This window comes from Cynoglossus semilaevis, chromosome 2, assembly GCF_000523025.1.
Source record: "Cynoglossus semilaevis isolate Cse_v1.0 chromosome 2, Cse_v1.0, whole genome shotgun sequence".
Classification (NCBI taxonomy): Eukaryota; Metazoa; Chordata; class Actinopteri; order Pleuronectiformes; family Cynoglossidae; genus Cynoglossus; species Cynoglossus semilaevis.
In genome coordinates this window covers 18,732,529-18,752,333 of record NC_024308.1, presented here as the reverse complement: position 1 = coordinate 18,752,333, position 19,805 = coordinate 18,732,529, and the positions used below count along the sequence as shown (strand labels likewise).

At 39.7% G+C, this 19,805-nt stretch overlaps 3 protein-coding genes across 4 annotated transcripts in view; 1 reads left to right on the top strand and 2 right to left on the bottom strand.

Annotated features, from left to right (window-relative positions):
* Nucleotides 1-9,812, top strand: part of cyp2n13 (cytochrome P450, family 2, subfamily N, polypeptide 13) — a 16,292-nt gene extending 6,480 nt beyond the window's left edge. Inside the window, exons 2-18 of the mRNA XM_025053775.1 lie at nt 1-162; nt 463-625; nt 697-849; nt 1,189-1,349; nt 2,315-2,491; nt 2,594-2,732; nt 2,947-3,134; nt 3,203-3,344; nt 4,733-4,905; nt 5,851-6,046; nt 6,141-6,284; nt 6,373-6,533; nt 7,479-7,652; nt 7,742-7,883; nt 8,020-8,207; nt 8,327-8,468; nt 9,026-9,812. The exon at nt 1-162 is cut by the window's left edge and continues 1 nt beyond it. Coding sequence (XP_024909543.1) covers nt 1-162; nt 463-625; nt 697-849; nt 1,189-1,349; nt 2,315-2,491; nt 2,594-2,732; nt 2,947-3,134; nt 3,203-3,344; nt 4,733-4,905; nt 5,851-6,046; nt 6,141-6,284; nt 6,373-6,533; nt 7,479-7,652; nt 7,742-7,883; nt 8,020-8,207; nt 8,327-8,468; nt 9,026-9,210 — 2,790 coding nt within the window. The 3' untranslated portion in view covers nt 9,211-9,812. The remainder of the gene's footprint in view (nt 163-462; nt 626-696; nt 850-1,188; nt 1,350-2,314; nt 2,492-2,593; nt 2,733-2,946; nt 3,135-3,202; nt 3,345-4,732; nt 4,906-5,850; nt 6,047-6,140; nt 6,285-6,372; nt 6,534-7,478; nt 7,653-7,741; nt 7,884-8,019; nt 8,208-8,326; nt 8,469-9,025) is intronic.
* Nucleotides 1-19,805, bottom strand: part of LOC103399996 (methyl-CpG-binding domain protein 3-like) — an 844,757-nt gene that overhangs the window by 4,609 nt on the left and 820,343 nt on the right. The window lies entirely within an intron of this gene.
* hook1 (hook microtubule-tethering protein 1) overlaps nt 9,396-19,805 on the bottom strand; it is an 11,249-nt gene continuing 839 nt past the window's right edge. Inside the window, exons 2-22 of one of the 2 annotated variants that reach the window (XM_008307208.3) lie at nt 18,847-18,932; nt 18,193-18,265; nt 17,997-18,047; nt 17,434-17,566; nt 16,814-16,881; nt 16,558-16,620; nt 16,187-16,270; nt 15,219-15,382; nt 14,998-15,138; nt 14,487-14,688; nt 13,907-14,017; nt 13,721-13,808; nt 13,440-13,506; nt 13,210-13,350; nt 12,428-12,515; nt 11,954-11,985; nt 11,794-11,876; nt 11,603-11,703; nt 11,268-11,369; nt 11,092-11,160; nt 9,396-10,582 (exon numbers count right to left, since the gene is read on the bottom strand). In XM_008307208.3, coding sequence (XP_008305430.1) covers nt 10,424-10,582; nt 11,092-11,160; nt 11,268-11,369; nt 11,603-11,703; nt 11,794-11,876; nt 11,954-11,985; nt 12,428-12,515; nt 13,210-13,350; nt 13,440-13,506; nt 13,721-13,808; nt 13,907-14,017; nt 14,487-14,688; nt 14,998-15,138; nt 15,219-15,382; nt 16,187-16,270; nt 16,558-16,620; nt 16,814-16,881; nt 17,434-17,566; nt 17,997-18,047; nt 18,193-18,265; nt 18,847-18,932 — 2,106 coding nt within the window. In that variant the 3' untranslated portion in view covers nt 9,396-10,423. Of the gene's footprint in view, nt 10,583-11,091; nt 11,161-11,267; nt 11,370-11,602; nt 11,704-11,793; nt 11,877-11,953; nt 11,986-12,427; nt 12,516-13,209; nt 13,351-13,439; nt 13,507-13,720; nt 13,809-13,906; nt 14,018-14,486; nt 14,689-14,997; nt 15,139-15,218; nt 15,383-16,186; nt 16,271-16,557; nt 16,621-16,813; nt 16,882-17,433; nt 17,567-17,996; nt 18,048-18,192; nt 18,266-18,846; nt 18,933-19,805 lie in introns of those variants that run through there. The other variant, XM_008307209.2, reaches the window with a different exon arrangement.

The following is a 19,805-nucleotide window of genomic DNA, read 5'->3' as shown; positions in this document are numbered from 1 at the left end:
GACCTTAAAGGGCTGCTGCTATTTGTTTTTTTCTTTCTTCTGGTAGCTGATTTCCTCAATAACAGAAAACCACCAAATTATCCTCCAGGACCAAAGGGTCTGCCTTTTGTGGGGATTTTCTTCAGCGTTGACACGAAACACCCTCACCTTTATTTCAACAAGGTAAGGTTCATTAAAAAAACAACTATTTATTTAACTTTTTGCTAGAGTTAGAGTTAATTTTGTCAGTGAATTTTATTTAGTCTTTTGACTAAAATCTAACTTAATCTTAGTCCCAATTTAGTTGACAAACTAATTTTAATTTCAATTTTGTTTTGCATTTGTATTTAGTTTTATCTGGTTGAATGGCTTTCAATTGATTGCTCATATAATTAGTGAATTTTAAAATATGGAAAATAAAACAGTTTAATCTGTTTATTCTAATTAATAAAAACATAACAACACCCTCTCTATTGTCTCCAGCTGAGTGATGAGTTCGGGAACGTCTTCAGTGTCCGTATGGGCAGGGACAAAGCCGTGTTTCTGACTGGATATAAGATGATCAAAGAAGCCCTCGTGACACAGGCTGAGAACTTTGTGGACCGACCATTTAGTCCAATGGCTGAGAGGTTTTATTCAGGCTCAGGTAAAAAAAAAAAATATCTAAGAAAAAAGTGCAACCATTTTACCTATTTGTACTCATGTCATGATGAACAGGTGGTTTGTTCTTGAGTAATGGTGAAACATGGAAGAAGCACCGGCGCTTTGCCTTGTCGACCTTACGCACCTTTGGCCTGGGAAAAAACATAATTGAAAACAGCATCCTGGAGGAGATACGATACCTGCAGGATGTGATCGAAAATGAAAAAGGTACTTTATAATTATTAGACAATTACTTTAGAATCTAAAAATGATCAAAACTTTTTTACAGAAAGTGCCAGCCTTTATGTTGTCTTGTGTATTTCCTACACAGGTGGTTTATTCTTTAGTAACGGTGAAATGTGGAAGAAGCAGCGGCGTTTTGCCTTGTCTACCCTACGCACCTTTGGCCTGGGAAAAAACATAATGGAAAACAGTATTCTGGAGGAGACGCGATATCTGCAGGAGGTGATTGAGCAGGAGAAAGGTACTTCGAAAAGATAAGCTATGATCCTAAGGGTACCAAGCTTCTTAACAGAGACATCTTAACAGTGACTTATTCTCCTACAGGTGAACCTTTTAGCACATCAATTATCTTCAACAATGCTGCATCCAACATCATTAGCCAGATGGTGATGAGGAGACGCTTCGAATACAGTGACCACAACAACCAGAACTTGCTAAAAGATCTGTCAGACCTTTTTAAACTGGAGGGCTCTGTATGGGGTAAAGTAAGTTAACATGTATAAAACTAAATTATTGATAGAAAGACAGTCCTAGCCTTAGGGGGGTTTTTTTTGTTTTGTTTTTTTACTCTTTTGCTTTAATCCTCTCCCTAAACATTTTGTTAATTATATTTGAAACATATCCTGCCCTAACCATCAGCATGTGTGAAAATCAAGATCAAGATCAAGCTGGATCTGGAAACCAAACAGAACAAAGTCCTAGTACTCCCTGTTTAACTTTGGTGAACCTTGTTGACAAACCTTTTCTGAAAAAAAAGTAAAGCTAAAGCAAAACACATTAGTTTTGCAACACACTTCAAACACATACACAACTTATGCTAAAAAAAAGTGGGCAGTAGTTCATAACGAAGGAACAGTGTTTGTTTTCTAAGCAGTAATCCACTTGTAACTAGGGATGTCGATATTAGCATATCTACGTAATGTCTGTAAGAATCATTATTGGTTTTATTATTGATAATGAAAACCCGATAACACAATGCCTGGGTTTCACTAAATGATGGTGTGCTCTAAAAATACTGTAGTTCAATGCCCCGGCGACGGACCAGTCAGACGCCTCAGTGCTCTGAAGAACACAAATGCAATAACCTCCTAACAAAGTGTGACGGTCCATAACCCGGAACTTATTTCAAACGTTCCTGCACCACACTGTACAGATTTTATTACCATTAGGGATAATGTTAGCAATGGAACTGGTGCACGAACGTTTGAAATATATACTGTTTTCAGTCCTTGCTGTTGTAACCACCTGGTTCATGAGTTATTTTTGCTTTTACCTTTACCGTATTATAGAGATTTTTATGCTTCTATATTTTATAACATGCATTACATATTTTAAGACCAGTAACTTCAAATATCAGCCTCCTCCCAGTCTTGGGTAATCTGTTGTTGTTGTTTATGACATGGTGTTATTTTTAATCACACTAACTTATAACTTCTTGTTTGTTTTGCAGCTCTATGAGTCATTCCCCAGTGTGATGAAGCACTTACCAGGTCCTCACAACAAATTATTTACAAACTTTGACCTGGTCAAAGATTTCATCCATGAGGAGGTAGAGAAGCACAAGAAAGACCTGGACCACAACAATCCTCGGGACTACATTGATACTTTCCTTATTGAAATGGACAAGGTACGTAAGAAAAAGGCTAACACTCCATGGAACACAGAGGCTGTAGCTAGCTTTGGTAAACCTGCTCATTACTGCTGTATTCCGTTTTACCATCCTGAACAGCACAAAGAACCTGAACTTGGCTTCAATGAGACAAATCTGACTCTGTGCTCTCTGGATTTGTTCCTAGCTGGAACCGAGACCACTTCTACCACTTTACAGTGGGCTTTGGTTTACCTGATCAACCACCCAGATGTTCAGGGTAGGTGAAATTAAAAAGTTGTTAAATAATGAAAAAGAACAAATACGACTACATGGTCTAACAGATGCCAGGTAATGGCCAGTTTGAAGGTTGAGGCTTAACAGAGATTCTGAAAATATTTAAAATGTTAAATGCCAGGCCAAGGCTGATACACAGTTTAAAGATATTTTAATTGATATAATAAATTAAATAAACTAAATCATTGACTTTCCAGAAAAAGTCCAAGAAGAGATAGACAAAGTGATTGGACAGAGTCGTCTTCCTAGTATGGCTGACAGATCCAACATGCCCTACACTGATGCTGTCATTCATGAGATCCAGAGGATGGGAAACATTGTTCCCATGAATGCACTCAGAATGGCGGCTAAAGACACAACGCTGGGCGGTTACTTCATTCCAAAGGTAGTATTTGCAGTCTGTACAGTATATGGTAAAGAGAATGAGAACTTATTTGGTGTTTTGTTTTCTAGGGTACCGCCATAATGCCCCTGCTGACCTCTGTGATGTTTGACAAGAGTCAGTGGGAGACTCCAGACACCTTCAATCCTGGACACTTCCTGGACGCTGAGGGGAAGTTTGTGAAGAAAGAAGCACATCTGCCCTTTTCTGCAGGTATCTTTTACAAGTATTATGGGAGCCAATTCCACCAAGTCACTTTCTTGGACAATTTAATACATATTCTTTTTTACATTATTAGCCCTCCATCAATTATAATTTGGTTCAATTGTCATGGTATGCCCCACACCAAATGACACCTTAAGCATGAGAGGCAATTTGAGGAGAGTCTAATAAAATATTAAATTCTAAATATATCTGTAACTGAAACATATGACTCTAACTAGGTTACAGAGGTACTGATTACTTTACTAACTCATGCATATCTTGAACACACAATACAGCTCTAATATATACACACACTCAGCAGCCGTGAATTAGCATTAGCATATATGTTGCTAACACATGAACAATGAGTAATATAATATATATAATATAATATTCAGGTTTTGGAAACTTGGTTCTGTTAACATGCCGTTGGCAGTGTATTGGAGCTCCCTTGGAGAGAATAAAAAATGTTTTTCCGTACTCACTGATCCTTGGAAATGCAATTACAATGAACAGCTGCTTCCTGGAACCTTCTGTTTCGTCGGAAGAGTGAGATGAAACGGAGCAACCAATCCCGTTGAAAGAACCGTGTGTGACGACAACGGCGGGAAGTTCCAAGCGCCCGCTACAGCAGTAGCCGCATGTAGACTTAACACTACACTTAGACAATATTCATCTGATTACAAATTCACACAGCGTTTATACTCTACGCAGAAAACTATCCTTCTTCCAACGAACGAAGGCGAGGTTAAAAAAAATAAAACTTACTCTCGAACGGGACCCTCGAGTTTCTTCCCCGTTTAATCTTCTCTTTTTAATCCCCGCCCCTTCCCAAAATCCTATTGGTACTTACGCTTATCTCTAACAAGCACTAATTGGTTAATAACAGACTAACTGAAGGACTGACACATGGTTACCCAAAACAGCAAAGAACCGGCATGAAACATTCAAACACACCAAAAAACACGGGACATTTCATTATCTTTCGAAATAAAATGCCAAGCATACATTCCACTATATTAACAAACGCGTTTATAGAACCCAAACGGCAACATTTGTAGCAGGGCAGTACATTTGATACAAGCATATAAATATATATGATATATTGTCAAATGTGACGACAATGTCAGTTTGAGGATTTAATATAAAGTAGTTTCCTCGAAATGACCCTAAACTGGCTTCAATAAAATAAGAATTTCAACAAAAATAACTGGTTGTGCGGTGACAACGGGACAAATATGTGCCCTGTTACCAAGAACAATTTGGGTTTAGACAAAAGACTAAAAATGTTGGTACACACAATCAGGTTTAACATGTATTGAGGCAGAACATGTCAGACCACAATAAATGGTTGATAAAACCCCATCTTAGATCCCATGTCTGTGTGTAATTTCCAGGTAAACGTGTGTGTCTTGGAGAAGGACTGGCCAGGATGGAAATTTTTCTGTTTCTGGTAGCTTTGCTTCAGAGGTTCTCCTTCACTGTTCCTGATGGGGTGAAGCTGAGCACAGAAGGAATCACTGGAACAACACGAGTTCCACATCCATTCAAGGTTCAAGCCAGAGTTCGCTGAAAAAGGAAGAATAAAATTAAAAGTTTTTTTAATCACTCAGTAGATCGTGCTCAAATTTCCCTCAGGATCAATAAAGTATCTCTCAGTAATAAAACACCAAGGTCATGCTTATTTTCCTTCTTATAAAATTTTATCATTATAGGCATCATCTCAGTCTCCAGAACTGTGTTAAACAACCTGGTAAAATAGTCCACTACACTCTCTCCTGAGCATCTCCATAGCTCCATATGTATGTCATCTGGACCAACAGTCTTGTTAATGGATACAGCCAAGTAAAATGTTTTTTTATTTTAAAGCAGTACCTCTCAAATTGTGGGCCGGGCCCCAATTGGTCGCATGACAGACAAGCGAGAACCACTGTTTTTCAAGTAACATTGTGTTTCATTTTGATTGTTACATCAAGAGTTCTGTTTTTATTCATCACAATTTTGATTTTCAAATCAAAGAAACATCAGAAAAACCCGGCAACCCCGATGAGGTGTCTCCAATGTCTCTAAGCTGTAACTCCACCCAAGTCCTCGCCCATCATCTCATACCAGAGACTAATGCGTTTTAAACAGCCCATTTGTTTGCCTCTGCTCCGTTCACAATGCTGGGACTTCATTTGTTACTGTTGGTCATCATCTCTGCTGTTCTGCTGGGGTATTTTCTTACCAAAAAGGATCCACCTAACTTTCCCCCTGGACCACCTCCTCTCCCTTTTTTAGGAAACATCTTCAACATTGAAGCTAAACAGCCTCACCTTTATCTCACAAAGGTAAGCTACCTGCTCTACAGCGTTGTATCTGGTAGATTTCCTTTTTTCTCTCTCTCTCTCTTCTTAAATTTCAGTTTAAAAAAAACAAACCAAACTGATATCAAGTCATTGTGAGTGGCCAACATATTGTTTCACCGCTGCCCCATAGTGGACAACAAGCCACTTAACAGTAATCACATGCTTGACAACAGAGCAGCTCTTCTCTGCATTCACAGCTTGCTGATGTGTACGGGAATGTGTTCTGTATTCGCCTGGGTAGACACAAAACCGTGTTTGTGTCTGGGTGGAAGATGGTGAAGCAAGCTATAGTGACACAGGCTGACATCTTCGTGGATCGACCCTACAGCCCAATGGTGAACAGGATTTATTCAGGAAACTCAGGTAGATCCAACAAACCCTGTGAATAGAAGAGGTTTACCAACAAACCTTATGAGCACTTCTTGATCAAGCATTTGTGTCTGTACTATTTTCACAGGTCTTTTCTTCAGCAATGGCAGGGTGTGGAGGAGACAGCGTCGGTTTGCCATGACCATGTTACGTACCTTTGGGCCGAACTGCTCAGAGCAGAGCATCTATGAAGAGAGCAGACACCTTCTAGAGGCAATGGAAAAGAAGACAGGTTTGGTAGAAGAAAAACAACAACAACAAAGAACTGAAAAGTTAATTAAACTTGGTGAATTGTCACTGAAGACATCTCTCCCGATCAGGTGAGCTCTTTGACCCTGCTCCCCTTCTGCTCAACGCTGTAGCCAACATCATCTGCCAGATTGTGTTTGGAAGACGATTTGACTACAGTGACCACGACTTTCAGAGCATGCTGCAAAGTCTGACTGAAATGGCATATTTAGAAGGCTCTGTATGGGCTCTGGTAAGAAGTACAAGTAACTGTTTACCTAGAGTAGCAAGACTTGATGAAGTGTTGATTCTCCTAAATGTGGTTTTCATTTTGAGTCAAAAATAAACCTAGCATTTGAACAGAAATACGCTAAAGGTCTCTAAAATCCTAAAAGGACTCTTATAATCCCAGATTCATCTAATTCTAGTACCGTGTATTCCAGACTTTATCCCTAAAAATAGGGGCAAAACATAAGTCTCATTTATTTTTGAAGAAAAACTTCTTAAAGAACCCACGAACAAACGTTTAGTCTGGAAAGACTATTCATTTACACAACAGCCAAAAGAACACGGGATAAACATATTAGCATTAAACAGGGTAAGAAGTTCGACACGTTTCCATTAAGTTTCATCCTACCCATAGAAACGTCTTACCCGAGTTGACTGCGCTTGCGTACCTGGGCCAATTTGCGACTGCACACAAGGGCAGTTTCCCGCTGCCTGGCCGTTATACAAGAATAGTTTCTTGTATTTTTATTCCTCCATTCCTCGAAGGTGTCGCGTCTAAACAATTCCGCCAACTCTGAAGAAGGAAGAAGTTCCTTCGGGCTGTCACCATCAGTATCTGTTACAGTTGATCCGTTAGTTCCTTTTCTGCTTCTCAGTTAAAATTTTGGCTGCATACTTTATAATCTCAGCCATTTTCTTTTGGTCAGATTTTTATTTCGTTGTGACATTTCCCAGTGGTTCATTTGTCACGGTAGTAGACAGTGCCCTCTTGTGGCCATAGATATGGCGTGCGTTTATAATAAAAAGGTTTATGCCTAGTAAAGGTACGAATTTTGTAAGTTTTAAAGGTTTATGCCTAGTAAAGGTACGAAACAACCGAGGGGTAATTCAGGGTTTGACATAAATAATTACGGAATAATTTAGGAAACCAAAATGTTTTAAAAAGTCAGCTTATTATTTCTCCAAACAGCTTTACGATTCTTTCCCATCTCTGATGAAATACCTGCCGGGGCCTCACAATCGCATCTTCGCCAACTCCAAGTCTTTGGAGGGATTTATCACGAGAGAGGTAGAAGATCACAAGCTGGACCTGGACCTGGACAACCCACATGACTACATCGACACCTTCCTAATAGAGATGAATGTATGTGTATATTATAGTTGCCTAAATTAAATTCTCTAAACTACAGTACAGGTCCACGAAGAACCGTTAAACAGTTTCTCCTTCCACAGCACCGCAAAAGCAGTGAGCAAGGTTTCGAGGAAACAAATCTGGTACACTGTTGTCTGGATCTCTTTCTCGCTGGCAGTGAAACTACTTCCAAGGCCTTGCAGTGGGGCTTGATCTACCTCATTATGAACCCTGAGATCCAAGGTACAGCGAGTGTTTTCAATATTTCCTTTTTAGCCTGTACTGGACAACTAGAAAGTCTCTGCTTTTACAGAAAGGTAAAGAAAAGAAGGACTGTGTTCCATGAGAACCATTTGTTTCAACTACTTTCACTGTGTAGTTAGAGTCCAAGCAGAGATAGACAGAGTGATTGGACGGAGTCGTCTTCCTAGTATGGCCGACAGATCCAACATGCCCTACACTGATGCTGTCATCCACGAGATCCAGAGGATGGGAAACATTGTTCCTCTGAATGGACTTAGAATGGCGACCAGAGACACAACGCTGGGAGGTTACTTCATACCAAAGGTACATCAACAGCTAGTTCTGTTTTCACTGATTTAATCAGGGTAAAATAATACAATCGTAATAAAGACAAATAAAAAAAGTCTTTCTTTTTATATTTTTATTGGTCGTTGACTCTGTAGGGAACCTCAGTGATGCCCAACCTGACATCTGTGCTGTTTGACAAGACCGAGTGGGAAACTCCACACACCTTCAACCCCGGACACTTCTTAGATGCTGAGGGGAAGTTTGTAAAAAGGGAGGCGTTTTTACCTTTTTCTGCAGGTACATACTGTATATTCCAGGATATAGACATTCATTTAAATTCAGTAATAAAGTTTGTTTTCAAGGTTTACGATATTGACTGTATTTGAACTGGTACTGTACTGTATATGGTGATTTTAATCAGTTGAATTAGTCAGCGTACTCTTTGGTGTTTGGTGCTTTTGTTAGAGACATCAAACTAGGACAATCCATCTATCGATATATCTATCTATCCATCCATCCATCCATACATCCATCTATCTATCCATCCATGCATCCATACATCCATCTATCATCCATCTATCTATCCATCCATCCATCCATCCATCCATCCATCCATCCATCTATCCATCAAATGCCTACAACTTTTTTCTTTCATTCAGTCAACAGCACGTCTTAAATCATCAAAGGTGCAGGAATACAGTGTGGCTATCCATTCATCCATCTATCCATCAAATGCCTACAACTTTTTTCTTTCATTCAGTGAACAGCACGTCTTAAATCATCAAAGGTGCAGGAATACAGTGTGAAGGACTGTGAGAACAGAAAGTGAGAGCTGTACTTGTTGTTTCTTCCAGGAAAACGTGCATGCCTGGGAGAAGGCCTGGCCAGGATGGAGCTGTTCCTGTTCTTTGTTAGTCTGTTACAGAAGTTTTCCTTCTCCACCAAGGATGCAACTCAGCTGAGCACAGAGGGAATCACTGGAGCTACACGCGCACCACATCCATTCAAGATCTACGCAGTAGCCCGCTCAACTCTCTAACTGTTATCTTATTTAAAAATCTTTATATGTTAATTATCCATCTATTCTTTCCTTTGGGTCATATCCCTAAATGTTGTTCAAACCAGATTAACTGCTTATTTAATCCACAGCTACCACGTGATTAATCTGATTACAAATGTTTGTGTGTGTTAAGTATGCGAAGGGACAGGAAGGTTTTAAGAAAAAATATTTTATTCACAGGAAACCCAAATACTAACTTTATAAATTCTACATGCCTATAACAATTTGGGATTTTACATCAAAACTCTTTTTGATTTTTTCTACTAGATTTTATTCCCTGCTGTGTTTGATATTTGATTGTACGTCTTAGATTTCTACAAATTAGTTTCGTTTTTTTTTTTTAAACCAACAATCCACATAAATCAGCCGTAGAACACATTGACACATTCTGACACAGCGAAACCATGAAAATACTTCACTCCTGGTACTGCTGAGCTAACGCGGTAACCAAGACGGCCCTTTCACATGGTGAAACCAGTTAAACCCAAAACCAAACACGTTCTTACCCTAACCCTCTGCTTTGACATTCATTAAAAAAAAAAAGAAAGTTACAATTTGGATGTCGCTGTAAATGCTAAAACTCACCACGTGAACACTCAAACCTTATCTACGTATCATTCCAGTGGACAACGTTACGTCTGTGAATTTAACTCGCTTTTCAAACGTTAGAACTGCAACTTTAAAAGGTTCAAAAGCTCAAGGTGTTGTTCATTAAAACTGAAGGATTTTCAGTTGTGATTTCCTGTTCTACTGTTCAGAAAAATATGTCCGGTGTTTGGTGGCTGTACACGGCTGGTGACCTGCACCACAATTGTTTTCCTGAAGATAATTAAAGGTGCATTTCTACATCTAAGTGCTGGAAAACAACTCACTGCATAGATCAGTTGAACATTTTTTACAGTAAGCACATTTATTTATTTAATAGCCTTCATTTATTAAATGTGCAATGTTATTTTTGAGCATCTATTAGCAAATAATGATTTGACTGCAAAAGTTCATTTGATTTGCTCTTCATATATATGATGTTGACAGGAAGTCTCCCTACACACCATGAAGTGTCAGTAGTTTTGTTCACTTTGCAACTTTTTCCCTTCTGGGCATGCTACTGTGTTTAAGGTCACTTAAGTGTTCGTTTGTAGGGTGAAAGTTTTTTTTTCCCCCTCCCATACATTCCATACATTTGTCATACGGTCTATTTGTGTGGAGCTGCAGGCACGCTGACCGGGAGTTCCCGGCGTGGAGCGTTCGAAACTTGCCGCTGCTGGGCCAAAAAGGACGGTCCGGTAGACAACATGGATGCAGAGCGGCCGCCAAGACGTGATTCTATGGCTAACTTCTGAAAGGTCAGGCTCTGAAAAGGGAAGGTCACGCGCATAACAAAACACATACAAGTCAATCAATTTAACTATTGCATTCATACAGTGAGTATAATTATTATTTACTTTCATTTTGAGACTCGTTTTATTTTCTTTTTGATAGCAGTTTTTGGAGCCTTCTGCTAACTCAGTACTTCTCAAATAGTGGGGTGGGGTCCCTTGGGTGGACATGGCGAGGTGCCAGGAGGTGTGTGGGGGAGTTGGGCGTGAGAGGCTTCCGATTAAATATAGTATGTTTGACAGAAGTGTGGACGATAAACAAGCCTCCAGTCACTAGGTGGCAGCAACTCATACATTTGGAGGGGAAAGAGGCGTGAAAAAAATTCTGTCCTCTAGGGGGCGCATAACAAAAACCAGACTTTCCTTCTGTTTTAATTAATATAGTAACATTTGTTGTAACCAAATTTTAATTCTAAGTTAGGTTAGATAAAGGGTTTGATGAGTTTAATCCTTTAAAAAAAAAAAAAAGATAAAACTTCCTCACCTTGTTATACCACGCTGTGACAATAAGCTTCTCCTCGTATTCCTTCAACTTGGCCTGCTCACACTGACGCTAAGAGGCAAAATGACATTCGTAAGATTTGGGTCAGACCTGATTTTACGTTACATTTACTGCAAATTCAGTTTAATTGTAAACAAGGACTCAAGCTGCAAACTTACTTCCAGGTTGAGAATCTGCTTCTCTCTGTCTGCAAGCTGGTTCTTCAGGGCCTGAATCTCAGCCGTGGCTGGATTCAGTTTAGGATCCAGCGCTCGAATCACCTACAAGTCAAAGTATTTAGTGAGGTCTAGTGTACAGCAGGCACACTGGTGTCACAAACATCTAATCACAGGTAGAGAAATCTGAGCATCTGAAATGTGAATTATTTCTAAAAATGCTGCCTCAAGAAAACAGACCAAATCGCCAAACTGAGTCAGGGAGAATACAAATGATTTTAAAGACTGCCTTCTTAATGACACTCAGTAAAACACAGAAGTATCTCAAAGGGACTCACATTGCGTGCTTTCTCCAAGTACATCTTGTATCTCTCCTCCATGGCCCGCATGTCGTCATCCTTCTTTCTCAGAGCAGCCGTCAGCTCCTCCACCTTCAGAGCTTGAAGACATGACAAAAATCCATCATGTGGTTTCACTGAAGTTTCCAGCACAGTGACCTGTAGGAGGAGAAAAGCCCTTAAAAACTTACATGTCTGGGTGTTTTCAGGTTCAAGGTCCTCCAGCAGCTCTTTCTTCTTCATGAGCTCATCCTGAGCCTCGTTCAGCTGGACCCTAGAGAGAAAAAGAAAAGCTTTTACTGTCATCTGCTGGCTTTTAACTGTCAAGCATTGACACGAGACTCAACTCACATGTGTGCGTCCAGTTTTCGTTTTAGGTTGGACTAAAAGAAAAGAAAAATACAAGGAATATTATGTTAGAAAAAAATTGGTTAAATATGTGCAGACGTCTTGCATGGCGCCAACAATAAGAAGCTAAAAATTAAATACTGAAATAATATTGAAAAATAATTGAGAATAGCGTCCTCTTACACCCAGACAAACCTAACCATTACCTATTATTATTATTATTTCTTTTGAATACAGGAAACGGATAAAGCCACTCAGTAGATCAGGCATGGGCAAACTATGGCCGAAACGGATAAAGCCACTCAGTAGATCTGGCATGGGCAAACTATGGCCCATGGGCCAGATATGGCCCGCTGGGCTTTCTAATCCGGCCTGGCAAACACTAGTACAAAGTATGGTAAAGATAGATCAGTCATTCTATTTTATGCATTACACCAAATCGACTGTAATTTCTGTTGGTGCCACTAGATGACTCACATCATCGGGTTTGCCCGCCTGACTCTGCAGAGAGTTCTGAAGGTCCTCCACCTGCTGCTGCAGCTCAGTGATCCGCTCTCGGCCCAATCTAAAAATGAGTTAAATAACCAAGGAAATGACGTCAACTCCATCCAACCAAATCACAAACGACAACAACAACTCCCGGTCGGTGGACCAGTACCAGTCCATAGGTCATTTGGTACCAGGCTGCAGTGGGACACAGTGAAAAAATTGACTTAATTTACTTCATTCAAATTAAATCCAGTCATATCAATTTACTTTTTTTTATTTAAAATAATCTGGACATATTTTAAAATAATATGTCATGGGTAACAGGTGATACTGGCTGACCAGTCCTTGGAACCAAAAAGGTTGGGGATCGCTGGTATAGATGTAACTAGTCCATAACAGACTAATACATGTTTCTGCAATTGATTATTATTTATTCACGCTACAAATATTGTTCATTGCTGTGTAATATAAAAAAAACGTTTAATTTCTCAGGTTAAGAAACTTGCATGGACCACATAAAACGGCTTGGCGGGCCACATTTGGCCCCCGAGCCTCGAGTTTGACACATATGGTTTAGAGCAATGTCCCATTTATACGGAAGAAACATTAACATTGAAGTGCACAGGGATCAACTTTGCTGTTGGATTTTGTTACTGCAACTGACACAGAATGCAATCCAACAGCAGACCAAGACATCGTTTTGTTTTTTGTCTGAATTTTGTCTGAATTTTCTAGCTTCTTGGTGGGCAAACGTGTGTTTTACCCCCTACCTGTTTTCAGTATCCAGCTCACTTCGGGTCTTGTGTGCTTCTTCCAGCTGGGCCTGCAGAGCAGTAACCCTCTCCTGCTCAAATTCCTTCTGCTGTACTCTCAGCATCTTGTTCTCATGCTGTAACCTGATAAACTTCTCCCTTAAACGGCCACAAACAAAGACAGCGCTTACGCAAAGGTACAAAGGAGCGAGAAGAAAAGGCGGCGGCGTCCAGGTTGTGCCTCTTACCTGTACTCAACTGGAATCAATTCAGCTGCCAGGTTATCGTGGCTTGGGATTCCGGAAGGAAGAAATGCTGCATAAAATATAGAGAATAAATGTGACTGAAACAGAAAAGTATTTGATATAAGCCTGGGTTTACAGCTTAGTGTTTGAGAGATGCTGCAAATACAGCTTTCCTTTAGGATTTCTGTCGGCAACTAAGGTTCGTTTTCATCTGCTACTACGTCCTAATGAAATGATTATGACTCAGACCACAGGACATCCATCAGAAACTCCAAGAAGGATACCTGCTAGGGAGAGCTGGTGCTGTTGAGCCTGAGTGCATCTCAGCTCCTCGTTGATCTCTTTAAGAGAATCTCTTTCAATGATAATTCTCTAAGAGAGGGAGTGTAAAAAAACAAACAATAAAATAACAGCTGGTTTAAAGTTTTACATTAGTTCTTTTTTTTTTGCCTTATCGATATTTGCCTCACTTCTTTCTCTTTCATCCCAGTTTCATGCTTCTCCTCCAACTTTTTCATTTCAAAGGCAAAGTTGTCCGCACGCCTCGACTCCTCAGACAACTTCTTGTGGAGCTCTTGGACCTGAAACAGCGAAAAGAATCAAAAGAGGCCATTTTTGGTTAAATAGTTAAAATAATTTAAAAAAAATCCTAACAGCAATTTGGTGAAAAAGTTACAAATAAAACTACCATATTTTCCTGACTGTAAGTCAGACTTTTTTTATCCGTTGGCTGGGTTTGCGACTTATACTCAGGTGAGACTTATATATTAAAATATATAATTTGACATGTTTGTTATTGTCACACTGACAGCCGCTAGAGGGCACTGTAGGCTTGTGGACCAGTATCTGGTACTCCTGTACCACTAAAAATTTACATGTTCGTTATTTTCACACTGACAGCCGCTAGAGGGCACTGATGCGACTTATATATATGTTTTATTTCTTCTTCATTATGATTTTTTTGGCTGGTGTGACTGGTGTTAAAAAAAAAATCAAACACTGATCTCAAGAAATACCAGAACGTAAAAGGAATCACTTCCTCAACTTTACCTGTCTCTTGTACGTCTCCAGCTGGGCACGGGCAGCATTGGCCTTGCGCAACTCTTCCTCCAGGCTGACAGTATTCTGCATGTAGGTCATGTTATTCTCCTCCAGCAGCTTCATCTGCCTCTTCAGATCGTCCAGATTCTCCAGTTTACGTTTGTATGTCTCCACAGAAGCCTCAAGCATGGCCACTCGATCGGTGCAGTTTCTGCACGAACACAAGATTTTAGAGTTCAAGATCGACACTAACGAAGTGTTGAAGGGCCGGTTGTAAGTGTAGGATTGTTTAAATCGATTATTATTTATTCAAGTTACAAATATTGTTAATAATATATTTTTTTATTAGGTGAAGAAAATGATACAAGGACTTAAATGCTTTTTATGCTCCCGTGGGCCATATAAAATGACATGGCGGGCCACATTTGGCCCCCGGGCCTTGAGTTTGACCAAGTGCCTGAGATGGTTTATATTTATTTCTTAGAAGAGTTGATGTGAAACATTGCGGGCACATACATACCTCATTATGTCTAGTTCATCCTTGAGGGCCCGGGACTCTTCTGCCAGGCTCGTTAGCTCATCGTTACGGTGCTGAACCTCAATCAGCTGCTGTTCCAACTCTTCACAGTGGATTCGATAGTCGTCCTTAGCTGCCTCCAGCCTTGACAACATGATCACAGGATTATCACGAGGCGTAACTCTAGGTACAGTACGGTGGGTTTGAGAAGAAAGTGATTGAACCTAAAATTCTCCTCCTGCAGAGTCTCCAGCTGTTGCTGTAACTGGCTGTGTTTTCTTCCCGACGGCGTGCTGGGGTCTTCGAATGTGTCCAGCTGATTGGCCCGGTCAGTTAGGACGTCATTCTCGGCCAATAAACTATTTTGTTCTTCTTGCAGTACAGCCACCTGTGCAAATAAGAAAAATATATCAAACAACAGATATTCAGATATTGGAGTGTGAAATAAATGAACACAAACGCAACAATCATCAGGTTATTTGGGTTTGTTTTTTTTGTTCAGTCATGCAAAGCAAAAAAGACCTTCTTCCACTCCCGGCTGTGAAAAAAACTGCTGAATTAGTACATGCTTAAAGCAGAAATGTGTTAATAGACAGCTAGTTAGTTATTATTATCACCTACACTTCCCAACAGTGCTTAAAAAAACATAAATATTTTTTAATTTTCTATTAGAATTAGCAAATTTTACCAAGTCTGTTGGAGAAAATATTTAAAGTACGTACAATAAACAGGCGCGACTCTAACACCAACAATTTACCCGTGGTAAATGAACCCATTTGTAACTAGACAGAAATTACTTTGTTGAACCATTAAGTTGAAAAGGACTTTTTTTGTAGCGCTACCTCTAGCCTTAGCTTTCTTCTTTTATGCAACAATGATTGATTTTTATATATCAAAATACCGAGCGACTTTTGTTTGACAGGACGGAAACTGTTACATTTTGTTAGCCGTGTTAGAATCCACAAGTCGGCAGCCTGCGTTGGACTTACCTCACAGCAGCGACACATGGATGCGACTGGGGACAGAAAAACATATTACATCTGTCGAGTGAAAAGTTGGTCAGTCCAATCGGCTGACGTGGTAGACCAATCGGCACTGTGCTTACAGTTACAAACCTCTTTGTATACTTTGCATGAGGGATGTGACATAAATTGTGTGTGTTTGTGTGTAAGAGAGAGAGAGCTGATTTTACCTGTATGTCCAACTCTTGACAGCGTTGGACTAACGCTTCTTTCTCAGCTAAAACTTCACCGAGGTCTTCAAGTGCTTTTTTTAACTAGGGGGAAAAAAGAAAGAGCTAAAAGAGGGACATTTTACTTCAGGAACAGTACATTAACAGGAGACCTTAACTTTTTTTAAGAACAGAAAAAGACGTCATGAGTTCCAACCCGTGTAGAGAGATTCCTACAGCTCAAATCCTAAATCAAATATAGATCATTTTTAGCTCAGCCGCCTTGAGACACAGGGGAATGTAAACATTATATAACTAACACTGTGGCACCGAGGAAGGCTTCAAATTTTTCCCAAACACTCCAGTCTCTAAGTAGGAGTAGAAACACTGACCTGGTGCTGTAAGTCCCCGGACAGGTCTGCTTCAGATGGGTCCGTGGTCTCTTTACTCATGAGCTGTAACGAAAGCGTGTCACTGGGGTTATCAAGGGCTTGGTGATTGTAAGGCGACACAAAATGGCCGTATATAGAGGGAAAAATAGTTGTGATCATGTGTAAAAGTTACAGTTACTCATCAGGGCACAAGTACTGGCAAGCGTTTCTTGAGCTTAAAACCACAAAGTAAAAAGCTGAGCTATGGGATTCTGACCTCCTGGATGGCTGTCATGACAACGTGCTGCACAGACTCCTCCAAGGTCATAATGACCTGAATGTATTCTGCCAAGAGAGTGACAGAGATTAATTGAATATATATGCATTTCTTTCTTTGAAATATCCTGTAATGTGCTGTTCTCACTACTAGTGAAAGGGAAGGAGGAAGGGAGGTTAGGGATGGATGGATGGATGGATGGATGATGGATGGATGGATAAATGATAGATGAATGGATGGATGATAGATGGATAGATGATAGATAGATAGATGGATGGATGGATATGGATGGATGGATGATAGTATGGATGGATGGATGCTAGATAGATGGATGTATGGATGGATGGATGATAGATAGATGGATATATGGATGATGGGTGATAGATGGATGGATGGATGGCTGGATGGATAGATGGAAGGATGGATGGATGGATGGATGGATGAATGATAGATGGATGGATAGATAGAGGGAAGGAGAGTCTTTTAGCCATATTGTACTCACAGAGGAGAGAACAAAAGTTTGACTTGGCAGTGGTCGTGATTATATTACAGTAATAGTAATATTACAGATTATATTATACTACAGCACATGTATTTATGTCATACAAGCGGTTTCATGCCTTGTTTACGCTCACATCTGACAGCACAGCCCAGTATGAGCTGCAGTAGCCTCCCCAGCTCCACCGGGTCGGATCGCTCCGCCACTAAGGCCACATCTGGTAAACGAAAGTCCGAGATCTTCTCGTCTAAGACCTGAGGGGACAGAGCGTAACTCAAGTCAAACACGCTTCAGAGTTCGCTTAAAGCAGCAGGTAAAACAGCCGCAGGACAATGTACGAAACAGAACCAAAAACAATGAGACAAAAAGAGACAAAAGCCCCCCGTCCTTTTGTGCAGCTGGAGGTGTGGTGGTGTAAGGTAAGACAGAGAGGGAGAGGGAGACAACACACACACAATAATAAATAAAAAATACAATACGTGTATTTTGTTAGGTAAATGGCAACACACCATGGGCAGCTATGGATTTGATCTACTTGTTTTGAACATCATTTTCCACGATCAATTCTCCTCGGGCTTTGTACTAAGATAAAACCTGCAGGTAGCCACTCCCACAGGTATTCAGGTAACATAGTAACTGTCCAACTCTCACAGTAATGTGGGTTTTTTTTCTTTCTCAGCTTACCTCATTATAATAATTAACCACCATCTGAAGAATCTTCTTCAGGTTGTTCATCTGAGAAAGGACAAGGACAACACAACGTGAACGATGGAAAAAAAATAAAATATGACACATTGATTACTCAAACTATTTCCATTATCTATGTGAAAAGTAAAGTCAGAGTGGCCTCACTGAGGACTGTGAGATTAGAGCTCTGTACCTTTAATCTCACGTTGTTGTCAATATCTATTTTGATCCGACCAAGCCATCCGTCGTCAAAGTACGCAGGGTCTCTGTGGCATGAGCACAACAACAAAGACTAGTTAGTATAACTTCTCAGATGCATACAAAAAAAAGTTATGGACACATACTATCATTATTATCTTTGAAGGTCAAGGACCAAAGCAGGACTTGGGTCCTGAAGGTTCGTGACTTCTAAAATATGGGTCCCCAGAAGTTTGGGAAACACTGCGGAAGACTGATGACCTCTAGTGGAGGCATAGCTTTCTAAAACTGGGCACCAAGTTATTTTCAATATAGAACTCCAATATGAATGACATTATAAAATCAGGGATTTTTCTGATGGAGTCCCAAAATTAAGGCAGCAAAAAAGTGATAAAAATCCATAAAACTCTCCAAACCTCCCAGCTATTTGGCTGAAGTGCCTTTAACGTGCTTTACCAAACACACGTTTGTTTCAGCTGTTTACAGCTAATTCTGCCAGAACCTTTGGCAAATCACAGTCTGGTATTTTTATGGCTTTGAGTCCGTTGTACCAATACAAACAAAGAAATAAACATGTGAATTCCAGAACATTTGTAATTGAATTGTCTGTGGATATAATAATAATATAATAATATGATAACATAATTACATCTGATTCAGCGCCTGTGATATTGCTGCTCCATTGGCCAGTTCCTCCACTGAGGTGCAGGGCCCCAGGGTGTTGAATGTCTGTATCTGGGGGGCAAAAAAAATACATAGTATTGTGACAACCAATACAGACATACTTTTACCAAACTTTAGAGAGTACACATGTAATACATAAATTAGCAGTGACAGTAAAGTAAAACCATCAGAGATTAAAGAGACAAAGGGGGGAATTAAAATCCTGCTTCTACCTAATATTCGAAATCCCTTTTTTTAATTCACAAAAATCCTTGTGTTTCTATTTTCATCTCAGCATGTTGAAATAAAGCCACAAAGCAACCCACAAATATCTGACGTTTAAAAGGATTAATAGTGTAAATACACCAAGGATCAGAAGGATATTGCAGTCTTTGTGCATCTCTCTACTGTACCTCATATTCACCTGCAGTACAGCGGAAACATGGGGGCAATAAAGGAAGTAGCAGATTCCTAAGGGCCAGTAGGAATTATTATTATGATCTGTATTTCAACCACAGTTGTTTTTTCATGATCTCATATATTAAATATATCAATGTATTGCTTATTTATTTTAATATTCTTATTGCTGCATTTATTTTCCCCAGAGAGACTGTTATAATACAACGGATAAATGAAAATTTATTGAGACTTTAATTTAATTAATGAACTTTCCAGCTTCCCTTAGTTTCTTTTCCACATATTGCTTATTGTGTGAGTTTCTGCCTTCAAGTTGAGTGCAGACCGTGATGTAAATGTCATACACACACGTACACGTCTTTAACATATTTCTATTTACATAACTACATGTAAAGTGAATTTTTGTTTTCATAATATATAATACAATACTTACATTAAACCAAGCACAAGTGCCAACCATGTAAATATAAATTAAGTTAGTTTAAAAATGCATATTTCATGATGCAATATTGGTGTTAGTCCCATAAT